We start from the raw sequence: 13193 nt of genomic DNA, 5'->3' as shown, positions 1-13193 counted from the left end.
TGATCTGTCATTTAGTCTGCCTGTTCATGAAAAGAGAGAATCGTAATTGTGCCAATCACTCGAACGAAAGGAAAAGACTAGCTAGCCACTCAAATCTGCGACGTTCTTGCTTCAGCAAGTGAATGTGCTCATCAATGATTACCTTGTTAACTTAATCTTTGCGCTCAGAGGAATAGTTAATATATTGGTTTTCACAAGTGACATGCGCAAACGTGTAATCTAGCAAACGAGTCAAGTGAAGTTACATTTATTTAACCTTCTTGTGTTGAGAGGGCATTTAAACAAGTAGTAGACGGACGTCTGAGTGTTGGCAACTTTGTATTTTTGGAGCCAAAGCTTCCGGTTTCTTGAAAAGTGTATCAGTACATGAAAACAATATCTGAAGTGACAGATAAAGATCAGAGTCTGTTGGGACTCACCGTTAGGGTACGATAGAAAAGAAAGAGACGAGAGAGTAAACAGTGTGGCTTTTAACAAATTGAAAAGCTGTACTTACAGTTCTCGATGGAATTGTCAAGTACTTTCCACTTTCTCTCTCGCCTGCGGTTGGTGCTTCTTTCCGTTTCCTTCTTTCAATGATGTAACTTGATAGTGTGAGCTTTCTATTTTGTGATTCTCAAATCAAGGCCAAAGGAAACCAAAGTACTCTTCCCCGGCTTTCTTCAGCTTTTTGACGGTAAATATATTTGTAAACACCAACATTTGGAGAGAAATGGGGAAAATAATTGAATTCAAATCCGAAACTTTCAGTTCGTCAAACTTGGCAGGATGATGTACTCTCGATACAGTGTGATAAAGAATTACACGAAAAAAATTGTTAGCCATCAACGTAGGTTATAATGTGATGTCACAAAACTCAATGTTACTCTTCTGGTAGTCAAAAACAACCTGCAACCAAGTATCTCTTATGTCAAATATTCAGGTTGGCACCATTATCATCTATAAGTAGACATGCAAGTCAATCAATGTAATGGACGGGGTCAATAAAAACCAATTACGAGCAAAGAACTGATGACATTTAGAGGACTGAGGCGCCATAACGACTCATCTTCAGTTTTGATTTAATCAGAACAAAAACAAACCCAATTATGTCTGAATTCAGTGGCTATTAAACCATGGTTTCATAACGACAAGTGACACTTTGATCGAGTGATTTGTTAATAAAACGAAACATAGCCAAAAATAAAGAAATGATCTTCGAGTTTTTCCTTGCCTTTTTTAGGCATTAATCAATTTTAATTTGAAGTTTCAAACTAATAAAGCAGTAAAAACAGCACAAGAATAGTTTAATAAGTGAGTGATTTGTTAATAAAACGAAATATAGCCAAAAATAAATGATCTTCGAGTTTTTTTCTTGCCTTTTTAATAAGCATTAATCAATTTTAATTTGAAGTTTCAAACTAATGAAGCAGTAAAAACAGCACAAGAATAGTTTAAGAAGTGAGTGATTTGTTAATAAAACGAAATATATGTATGGCAGCGTTCTTGCAAATAGGTGTACATAATTTTTATCATTAGTTATATTATTTCATCTATCTATTTTTAGACTTTAGGGGCACAGAGTTATCAGTGTTTTTAACTACTGTTATGTGTTTACCCTCTGGAAATAAAGCCTATTAATATAGCCAAAAATAAATGATCTTCGAGTTTTTCCTTGCCTTTAATTTGAAGTTCAGTTCAAACTGATGAAGAAGTAAAAACAGCACAAGAATAGTTTAATAATTAAAAATCAAAATCAAAAACGCACGTGTGAGCAATGATAAAACTAATAATTATGTCGTATAAGACATTTAATCTAATATGTGATACTGTTATTAACATTGTTGCTTATACGCACACAATTACGCAAACTTTAGCTGAATGTGTTTTACCAACTGGAAATATAAATGGTAAAATGGATAAATTGATATGTAGATACCCCAATGACAGGTGATTTTGACTCTAAATAGCCCATGTGTAATCATGAATCACGCGTGCATTGTAATTAATAAATTCTTCTGATCAAAACTGAATCAGGCATTTGTTTATCGTACCCGAACAGAAATCATGCCCCCTTCAGCGTTCTAAAACTTCCTATCCAGGACATAAATTAACGACGACAATGACTGTAACAATCATGGCATTGACTTGGCTATTGGAATAAAGCAATGGCTATAATTATAATGCAGTGGTAATGGCAGTGGATAACAGTAGTTATTACCATTATACCATTGCAAAAGCAATGGTAATGGTAATAGTAATAGTGATGGTTATGGTATTGTCATAGAAATGTGCTAGCAATGACAAATAGCAATGCCCATAGCTATGGTATCACCCAATCAGAAACATTAGATGGAAATGGCTAGCAATGGCAGTGATATATTGGAAATGACAAGGCTAGCGACGACATAGCAACGGCAATAGCAATGTTAGCACTAGCAACAGGACAAGAGCAATAACAATAGGAACGACGATATATAAAAGGTGACATTGTAATAATGGTGACGATGGTATCAGAAAAAGGAATGTTAGAATATTGAAAAAGAATAGTTTAGTCATTTAACTGTGGCCAAAAAAAATCCCAAGCTTAGAGCATTTAGACCATTTTTGATTTCCAAATTACTACTGTGTTGCTTGATTGCAGACATGTTTACTTTACTTAGGGTTACGTTAGCCTCGAATCAGTGTCTAAATATTCATTATTCTGCACAAAAGTGAGGCTATTAACCTTTAGCAACAGAGAAGTCGAAACTGTAGTATTGGCCTTGTTCTTCTCTCGCACTCATACTGCGCCCTATGGTACGCCCTATCACGCCGCAGACACAAAAACGAAGATACTTTGTAGGAATATACTGATTGTCCGTCTTCAGTTTATCCCACCCTTTGAAAGTATGAGCGGAAAACGAAGAAACTAAAAACACTTTGTCCAAAATTTCCCTTTCAAACCTATATTTGCAAGGAGACACAAGCGTATTTTTTCAAAGTTATAGCCGAGCATTGTTGTCCTCATTTGGATAGATTATTGCAACTGGACATATAGTGTTCATCCACCTCGCTGATCTGTTGGAGCTCCAGTGAATAAGTAAATGAACAGAGTAAATAAAGTGAGGGGGGAAAAGCGCGCCAAACTTAGTAGACAAGTGATTTCTGTTTCGGAGTACCCAAAATTTTTAAAACAAATATTTAAAAATTGCATTGATCAGAATTACACTTATAACTGCGCCATGCATTTTTAAAATAACGCGGGTATCTTTGTTTTTGGAACAAAGAGTTTTGTAACTGAAAAGAAGTAAATAACAGAAAAGAAATAGAGCCACAGTAAACAGAATATAAGAATACGATCCAAGTATCATTGACGTTTTTGTTAACACTCAAACCTTAAATAAATGAATATATTAAATACTAGTATAGCGTGCGCTGTCAGCCAAACCTTCTTACAACTGAAAACAAAACATTTTGCCTAGTGCCAATATTTTTACTGCTGTGGAGTTTATCTGGCTTTCACTCAATGCATTTCCTGGTACGCGTACAATCAACCTACTTCAATGGGCGTCATAAAATCTAAAAGGGTTCTATTTAAGCAATTGCTTTTGAAGAATAAAACTCTAAGAGTACACGCAGTCAATCTTCAGATTGCTTTTAAATCTCCTCTAAGGAATCAATGGTTTATTTTGGGTTTTAAAAGCGTCCGTTTGAAAGCTTTTTGTGATCATTCGGTCCACTGAGAAAGATGCAATGATGTCATAATGATATTTTAGGAAAAAAACTTTTTTGATAAAGGTTTTATCCCTTTACCGTATTTGATGCAGATAAGAAGGATTAACGGATCACCAAGGAAAGTCATTTTCCGTGATCTACGAATGATTGCGGCTAAAAGTTTTCTAAGTATAAAGCGGTTTTTAGTGTTGCAATTGCATGGATAGGGCGTCGACGCCTTTTTAATATATTCTTAATTGGAATCATATACCCTTGGAATCAGTAATACCGTAATCTAAAGTAACTTTTTTCATAGTGGTTGGACTTATAGAATGAGAGTGGAATTGCGCGCTGAGTGCGTCTTAGCGTATAACCACGCATATAATATGCTCCCCAATTGTTGATACAGATTATGGACTACGGTCAATATTCCACCGTAAGAACGCCACTTAAACCAGTATAGATCGGCCGAAGATGAATCTTAGCGGAAGAAAAACATGCTTTTAACTAAACTCTTGAGGTTGGATAAGCTTAATTCCTCAAATTGACCAGCCTTATTTTAATCTTTTGATAACGGGACTCGAACGATAAAACATTTGGATCACTTAAAGAAACATGATTTCTATTTGATTCGAACAAATGGTTCGAACTGAAGACCCATATGCTTGGACATCGTATGTGATAATCCAAACTCCCTGGATTAGTTGATAGGCATCCGTTTTACTTAATGCCGGCTGCTAAGGCTGATGGTCCTCGACTGATCTAACCTACCGTCTTGAACTCCATAAGTGCGTTCACCTGACCTTCTTGTTGATTAAAAATAGTTTCTTACTTCGACTCCGCTATAATCGCACTTGTTTCGTGACACTAGCCTAGGTAAGGGCTTACCGTATTTAGGGGACTTTAAGGTCTAAAACCGTCTCATTCTTGACACCCGTGTCATACTAGCAACCGGCACCCATCTTGACACACTTGCGCGATCTTGGTCGTTTATAAATTGCGGAAAATACCAAACGAAAATGCACCATACAACACACACTTTAATTTCTTTCCTTTTTCGAGGAAAATAATTTCTTTTAAATTTTTAAAAAGTAAACATTAATTTGAATATCAAAAAATTATCAAATCCATCTGTGTTTTTGTTTTTTTCTTTTTCTTTTTCTTTTTCCTTCTTTTTTTTTCTTTTTTTTTTTTTTCTATCAGCTTTTTGACCTTTTTTCCATTTCAATTAATGTAAACTTCCTTACTAAGACCAAACTTTCCGGACAGTCAGATCGCAATACTAAGGCATTACTAGATCAGTTAATTCCTAAATCGTGAAAGCTGAGCTCAGATATGCCGGGTACCGTGAGCGGCGATATTGCATTAATGTTTTACGAAGGCCTAAAAATAAGGGACAGTTGGATGACATTGGGATAGATATCGTGTGGAGATTTTCTGGAATAGCAAAAAATCGGTGACAAGACTATCACAGTGTCTCAGATATTGGCCTATACTCTGCAAAATAAAAAGCTTAATTCACTACCAACATCTGATCCATATCGGATACAGGCCTTTGATATACTGACTAATCTTTTCTTTTTACCAACGAAGTTCTTTAGCTTCTTTCTACTGATGCTGTAGAACAAAATTTCAAAATTGCTCATTTTTAAATAATCATTATCTTTTCAGTCTTAAGTCCCGTCAAAACTGTGTGTTGAATAATTCGAGGTTTGACCAGTGAGCTAGGTAACGAAGTGATTTTCCTAAACGATAACAGTGTCTAAATTCACTGATTCAGTTATCATTTATCCATTTTGTATCTTCGGTGATGTTCCGTTTCTTCTGATTTGTGACAAAGTAATTTAGCGACAGAGTACCGACCGGCAACAGTTGTTCCGTTTGGCTGTTCTTGTTGTCTCTTGATTCAAAATGGTTCATTGGAGCCAATCTGTTTGGATTAAACATGAATCCAGAAGATTAATACTTTGGAAGTCTATAAAAGTCTTATCGTTCAAAAAGTAGTGTATTTTTGGTTCGCTTCAAGCTTCCTGCCACTTCAAGAATTCTCAGTTTTCATTGTCTTTGCTAATTGAATACATTTAAACACTCTCTCTTGTAAATATTGTCTCGAATGAACGTAATTCTAACTATGCAGGAACAATGAACTGAGGTGCCAGAAATCTTGACTTCCCAAGCCTTTTTCCCCATCACCCATCTAACCTTTTCCATTTTACAAATCGTGTTTACATTTTTTACATATATGTTTTGAAAGGGAGGGGTCAACAACGAAAAAAACCTATGGTCACTAACGGCTGCATTGGTGGCCAGGCTGTGTCTACTCAGCATCAAAACATTAGTGTACAACTTCAGGCGGAAATTGGGAACATTAGGGCCAACACTTGTTCGTCGATGTTAGTTCGAAAACGTACTTAAAGCACTTAGGTTTGATACGCGATAACAGTTTGCCTCTGCACATTCCATGTTAATAATTTCTATTCTCAACCGGAAACTTATTAATGAGCTAGATCGGTTCCTGATATGGAACATTTCTTGCTTTTGCCGCATGTTTCGGGAAGTCAAGTGGTTCAGTGCACAAATGATCTGGACGTATTTCATAGGGCCGGCTACAATTAGTGGCCTCTTGTAAGCAACTGAAGACCGAAAAGAGCTTTTAATATCCTCAATCTCTTGATTTTGCTAATCGCAGTGGAAAAAAAACCCGGTGTATTTTACGACTGTTTGCGGTATGGATTAAGGGGATTAAGTTAATGCTTGCTCCAAATCATTTGAATACAGCTTAGAGAAAAGGATGAGACGTCAGATTAAAGCGGCTTGGTTGTTTTTTATGATTGCTCTTAAATGAACAAAAGGTTAAGCTTTATCAAAATACAAAAACACGGTTCCAAACACCCAACTTCTGTCTCTTTTTTTGGTGTGTTTACCCCTGGTTTACCAAAGTTGATATTGTGGTGAAAATACTCTGATGGTCCCAACTTCACACTTTTCTATAGTGGTTTGACATCTGTATTGAAATCTGGTAAAACACTAAAAAAATAGTTTACTTACTACATGACAATGCAATTTTTAGTTGACTTAAAAGAATGAGGACAAATTACAGAGTACTCCCGAACATAAGGCTTTTCTCTAATCCCTCTTGTGCCAATTCTAAAACCATAATCTAAAATCAATAGAAAACTCGCCTTTTGAGCTGAAAATAGGAGCTACTTAAAGTATAACTGATCCTATTAAGGCTTGTGTTATGCATCCCAATTATTGTGAAGTGATGTTTAGTAGAATAATAATAAACTCAGAATCTCTTCATTCTGCGTGAGGTACCCGAGACAGCACTGAGAGAACGTACCAGCAGGGCTTCAAACAAAATACCCAAGACTTAAATACTACAAGAGTTTGAAAATCTCAGATTCAATACTGAATATTTTTTCGAGTGTATTCAGGTTTTTCTTTTCAATGAGGATTTCACTAGTCTTTTTATTTTGTTGCAAGTTTACAATTAGATTATTCAATTGCATGAAACATTGCCGGCCATCGTCCAATTTTAAGTGCGATTAATTCTACAGGTTCTTGACTCTTTTGCTAATGATATTAGCCAGACCTACCAAAACGACAAGCTAGGAAATTACCTGAAGCTAGAAAACTTGCGTCCAAAACAAAGATATAATAAAGATCGTAGCATTTTTGGCATTTGTATCAAGTTTATTTGTACGTAAAAAAGAGCATAACGTAGGAAAACTGTTGGTTAGTTTTGCCTGTGTAAGATAAACAAGTTCAGTTCAAAAATGACAGTCAGTCTCCTTAATCCCTCTAGCTATCTCATTCTTCGTCAAACCATATCAGTTGTAGTCTGCTCTAAATAGCCCTAGTATATAAGGCAATCGTTGATTACAGGAGATTTTTTTCAACACGGTGCAGAATTCTTGACAATACCTCTACCCGCAAAAGAAGATTAATCACGTTCAATCAACATTTTTCATGTTTTTTGTGTGTTCCTCGGCTGTGAGGTTCTTCTTGCATACATGCAAAAATCATTATATTCTTTCTGTTAAAACTTTTCCAAAAACGAGAATAATACTTATCCGTACATCCATAAATAAAACATCAAATTGTAGTCGAATTCAACATAAATACACGAGCTTAGAATACGAATTGGAAAAGAGCTAAGAACTTGCTTCATCAATTATTGAAAGTTTCGTGAAGGGCGAGTAGTTGTACTGGCCTGCGTTGTTGTTGTTGTTTTTTTTGTTTTTTTGTTTTGTTTTGTTTTTGTTTTGTTTGTTTTTTGTTTTTTTTTGCTTTTTTTACGACCTGTTCATTATAAAATCTTTTGGTAACCCCTAATTTAAAAGATGAGTTAATGTAAAATATGATAATCAATAACTAGATAAGTATGGCAGGACTGTTGCGGTAGAAAAGGTGAGAGGCCTTTGGCAACGAGAAAGATTCTCGTAATTCTCGCGTCGTGGTAAAATATTTCGTTAAGAGGGAAATTGAAAAAATAAACCAAGCTGAATTGTTTTTCTTCAACATTCAGTGTATTAAATTTAGTATAGCCACTGTTCTTTAAAGTGGAGTGCACTTTTTGCAGTAATAGGAAGACTTCACATTTGTATCAATGCCTGCAACAGCTAAGAACGTGGTAAGAACGGTTCTCTTTTGTGCCTCTTGCACGATTTTATTATTACATGGTTCGCGTGTAAAAATCTTTCGAGAAGTCAAAATCTTATTGCTTAAAACTTTGAAAAGAATAATCTTATTGAAAGCCTTGACCGATATAAAAGGATTAAAGCGCACCAGACATTGAACTCCGATTGATTGGCTGTTGGTGCCAAAATACTGCTTTGATCTCACTAAGATGTAACCCCTACGTTTTCAGTGTGAAAACTTGTTAAAAATTAGACTTCATAACGATACTGTCCTCTAAGGTAGTGCTTTTGTTGTTGTCGTTTTTCAAGCTTAGTTTGCTTGAAAAGAAGCCGACAAATAACAAAAAGTCTGTGCTCATCAACTAGACAAGAGCTCATCTTTGTTGGATGAGATCATGAAACGATGACTTAAATCATGGAAAACGTAGTTTTCACAATTTATTGTGAGCAAAAGTTTAAGCAAGAAATGGGAATGGTTTTGATTTCAAATAAGAACCTTTTCAAAGGTAAATAAAGTAATTGTGTGATTAATTAAACTAAGGCCGCTCTAAGGCTGATTAGCTCTTTGAAGTATCCATAAGACCCTATTCAAATCCTTCGTTGATGATATCTCGTATATACGCGTGCACTCTTTTACGCGCTCAAGAATTACGCTTCAAAGAAAAGGGTCTTAAAGTAAGATTCCAGGTTCTGCCTTTCATTGGGTAGTTTTTTAAAAATAAAAACGTCCAAATCATGGTGTTTTCGTTTTGACAGACATAAATAGTGAATTTAGTGCTCAGCTTCAACGAATGCAACGAATGGCACTTTGACTTATGCACTTTAAAAAACTTACTAACTCACCTCTAGCAATACGTATTTCATTAAACCATATCTGTTCAGCTCCATGGAATAAAAGCAAAGAAAAACACGCTTAAGGTCTTATTCACTGAGACGATATTTATTTACAACACTTTGGTTTTACAAGCAATTTTATTTCGGGGGTTTTGTTAGGCCACAGGAAATACCAGTAGGAACTTGACAATTGAATTATTTACCATAGTCAGATCAAAATCAACATCATTTCTTGATTGAAAAACATGACATTCCCTTAATAATTTATTTAGAACATGACCTATTTTTCTAGCTTTCAAAATTGATTGATTTTCAGTAGTAAGCGTTCACGAACATACATTCATGGCTATGCTATGTTAATTGTTATGGACAGTACACGAAACGAGTATATGGAACCTATGATACACTAATCATGAACGATAACCAAAACCTTGGTTAAGAGAAACTTTAAAGATATATTACACAAGAAAGAAACCATCTACAATAAATATTTTAAACCAATGTATATATTAATTGAAACAAAAGAATTTAGGGTTGTAGTTTAGCATCGCTTTTTGTTTACTAATTCACCTACCAAATTTTCTCTGGCTCACTACACTACCTTACACTACAAGAACCATCATCTTTCGTAAACTAATTAAACGTATTTCTATGACTCTACAACCCTTTTTCCATTCTAAAAACTTCGATAATTAGAATAATTCTATCTTTTCCTACTCTTGTTTCATTGGAGGTGATATTGCTCATACTTGAAGTAGTGCTGCTGTAGCTTTATGTTTCTTTTTAAGTTCAAAGGCTCGATTTAAACAGGAGACAAAATCCTGAGGAAATCTAACAACTAAAACTGTTTTCCAAACCAAAGCAGTCAGTAAAACTGATGGAAAACACTTTTAGGTGTCATAGAAAAATTATCATTACATAAACTAAGTGGATGACACTGTGCATGTATCATTGTTTCTCATTGTTTCAGAATCCAAGAACCAGGAAAAACTTTTTCTCTTTTTTGAATGGACCAAAAAAAACCCATTTAGAAGATCAATGAAAAATTTGCTGTCGGATGTGGTCAATCGTAAAAATATATCTAACTTGAAGGGAAATTTTGTTGTTGTTGTTGTTATAGGATGTATTGATATGCAACAGTTCTGTAAGTCTCATCAAACATGCAGGTATCATTTTGAGAAACTTGGTTTTCAAAACCTAAAAGAATAAACAGCAAAAGCTAAATAATTCATCAGTTTTATAAAGAATATCACTGAAAACCAAAATAACTGAGACTTGGACATGACAGGATAGTAAATCTCAAAAAGACAACACACAGGTCAACCTGAATGGAATATAGTAATCTTACTGATAGTGGCTTGGTGGTTGCATTTGCGGTAAAAACTGCCTATAAAGGCGGGAAGTGGTTGGGTTTTTTTATAGAAAGAAAAAGCTGATACCTCTGATAATTACGGAGTTTTGACTTCACTTGTTTGGGTCACGAGTTATCTTTGTTGATGTTTTTTACCTTTTTTTCTTTGATAGTTTTTTTCCCAACCGGAGACAATTCAATGTTTTTGACTAAACCATGTTAAGACAAGTTTTGTGTTGAATAAGGAAAGTTGTAGGTTATTTTCTGGTTGAACAGAATTAATCATAAAGAAATGAGCCATTTGGATTTAACTTCAAAATTTAATGCATTTTCGTTTTCAGCGATAAACGTGGTCAAAATTTTCACTGACTTTTGCTTGCAGAGGTAAAGCCAATACAATTCTTTTGGTCATCCGAAAGTCTCTGATCTGACATCCTCCCGACATCTTCTATTCCCTTCATAAAACTTTTAAAAGGGAAATATCCAAATTTAAAAGAAATATGCTTCATGCACATTTTTTCTGAACACGAGATCTTAAAAAAGAACTGTTTCTTTGCAAGTTGCCTAATAGTGCTTGAGATGATTGGGTGCTCTTACGTTAGGAATCTCGTAAGGCTTAAAACTTACACATTCAATACGATTACATGATTTTTTCCCTTAATAGGGTTCGCGTGCATATGTATCCTTCGAGAGATAAGTACAGGAAAATTAAAACACGACCTACAAGCCAAAGTCAAAAGCTCTATTATTATATCAATAGAGAAGTCGAGAAGTTTGTATTGAGAATTGGAACTAAAAAAAATCTTATGTTAAAGTTTGTCATCTTAATTGTAATGTTAAGAAAATGCAGCTGAAGTGACAGAAAAAAGTGGTTGAATGTACCGGCTCTAAAGACAGATCAAATGAAATAGTCACAACCGCAAAAGAGGGTATCTCTTTCGCTTGGATCTTAATAGAAATAAAAGAAATTCACTAGGGTTCCCTTTCAAAACTACCCCGCCTACCACTACAAGGCACGCTGTTAATGTCTTTGATATCTACCTCGACAGCTCAGAGCATCTTTATTGCCTATTCGTTGTCTCTATCGCCTTTGTTCTCCTACATCAAATATCGTTCAAGAATCGATTAGAAAGCAAGAGTAGTTCTCCAAGAGATGTGTGAGTGTAGTTATTGTTGTATATATACAGTTCTCCATGATTGTCTTACCATGTCTTACAATAAGGAGAATAAGCCTGCATGCAGGACGAACTTGTTGATAAATGCGGATAAGCATTGGTGTTCTGATTCGGCTGAAGTGTATTGGCATATCCCATGTTGTTCGTGTATCCATTGTAGTCTCCGTAGCTTGGCGTTGCTGAGCTGCATTGGTTGTAGAACGTCTGGCTACTGTTGTACTCACCATGGAAAGGTTGACCATCGCGTATCAACACAGGAACGGGTACAGTCCTGGGAAAGATGGACCGACTTGGCTCTTTGTACTCTCCACACTCAGTAGCAAGCTTTTTGTGCTTGTAGCGATGGTTTTGAAACCAGATTTTAACTTGAGTAGGAGTGAGGTTGATCATTCGGCCAAGCTGCTCGCGCTCTGGAGCAGAGAGGTATCGTTGATAACGAAACCGCCTTTCAAGCTCGTAAATTTGTGCTTTAGTGAAGAGAATTCGTCGCTTGCGCTTCTTTGGCACTTCTTGGCTGTCATCCTTTTCTCCTGGTGAATTCATGAGTTCTCCTGATCTGTCTTTGAGACGTTCAGGATGAGCCTGAGAAGCTGTTACGAGAAAATGCGATTAGAAACCCCAGAGAGGTGACAGGGGCCATATCATTGTGTTATAGGCGATAAAAATAATTGTGTTTAATCAAATGGAGCTCTGAATCCTATCTCTATTTTTTGATTGCAATAAAAGTTTAACCAAAGTAAAGAAACGGTCGTGGTTTTTCCTCACATCCTAGGTTTCCCTAGCGAGATTTGTTAAGGATTACACGATCTTCATTGAGGTACAAATTCGCACTATCGTTAAGAAAGTGTAATCCGGCTCGACTCGATCTAATAAACATCCCCTAAAGTACAAGTCCTTCAAATAAATTTTGGAAACAACGGTACTGTAAAGAAGTAATATTCCTATCGGGGAAAAAACAGCATGAACCAAAAATCAGATTCCAAAGGTGAACAAAGTTGTAAAATTTTACAATGTGTTGCAAAGAAATCACGAAAAACGTTAAGCCATAAACCTGAATTAATGACATTAACCACAACATGTATGTAAAATGAACAGCCCATAGCTTTGAATTGAGCCGACCAGAAAGCATTTTTACTCCTCGGTCAAGCATTGTATTTTCATTTCAAAACACTTACTGGAATCCTGGGATTTCTGAACTAAATGTAGCCCCATGTCTGCCTTGGACCGTGGCTCAAAGCTGACATTATCCGTTTGGTAAACACTAAGGTTCAATGCGTTGGAGGAATTGTTGGCTTGCATTCGTGGTTCTTTTAGATTCAGAATATTTCTGACAGAAAATGAAGACATATCACGGTGGAGCTCACACTCCGTGGCTCAAATATGGCTGCCCCGGTTGAAAATGTACACACTACACTCGGCGCGGAGCTAGGAATGTGTGGGAAGGCAGTGACTATGACTTCGACTTGTCATGCTCCAGTCGCACCAGTTGACATTGAACACATGTCATTAGCCAGT

General features: G+C 35.8%; 1 protein-coding gene and 1 long non-coding RNA gene across 2 annotated transcripts in view; one reads left to right on the top strand and one right to left on the bottom strand.

Moving 5' to 3' along the window:
* The window catches only part of LOC116287176 (uncharacterized), a 33522-nt gene that overhangs the window by 11489 nt on the left and 8840 nt on the right, over positions 1-13193 (top strand). The window lies entirely within an intron of this gene.
* On the bottom strand, positions 9238-13146 carry LOC116287171 (homeobox protein Nkx-2.2a). Its single transcript, XM_031693814.2, has 2 exons — positions 12854-13146; positions 9238-12268 (listed from the first exon to the last, which is right to left on the bottom strand). Exons 1-2 carry the CDS (start codon positions 13023-13025, stop codon positions 11706-11708), a joined length of 735 nt encoding a protein of 244 aa, XP_031549674.1. The 5' UTR covers positions 13026-13146; the 3' UTR covers positions 9238-11705.

The sequence above is a fragment of the Actinia tenebrosa genome, unplaced genomic scaffold (genome assembly GCF_029948245.1).
Source record: "Actinia tenebrosa isolate PJP-AT-01 unplaced genomic scaffold, QUT_ActTen_1.0 PGA_scaffold4__44_contigs__length_22323623, whole genome shotgun sequence".
NCBI classification, from domain to species: domain Eukaryota; kingdom Metazoa; phylum Cnidaria; class Anthozoa; order Actiniaria; family Actiniidae; genus Actinia; species Actinia tenebrosa.
Note: the sequence above shows the minus strand (reverse complement) of the source record. Positions and strands in the feature narration are given on the sequence as shown.

Bases quoted from the DNA above. Each gene is read 5' to 3' on its own strand.
- LOC116287171 (XM_031693814.2), bottom strand. From the start codon at position 13,025: ATGTCTTCATTTTCTGTCAGAAATATTCTGAATCTAAAAGAACCACGA. The intron at 12,269-12,853 runs GTAAGTGTTTTG...TTCTCGTAACAG, and splicing joins TCAGAAATCCCAGGATTCCA to CTTCTCAGGCTCATCCTGAA.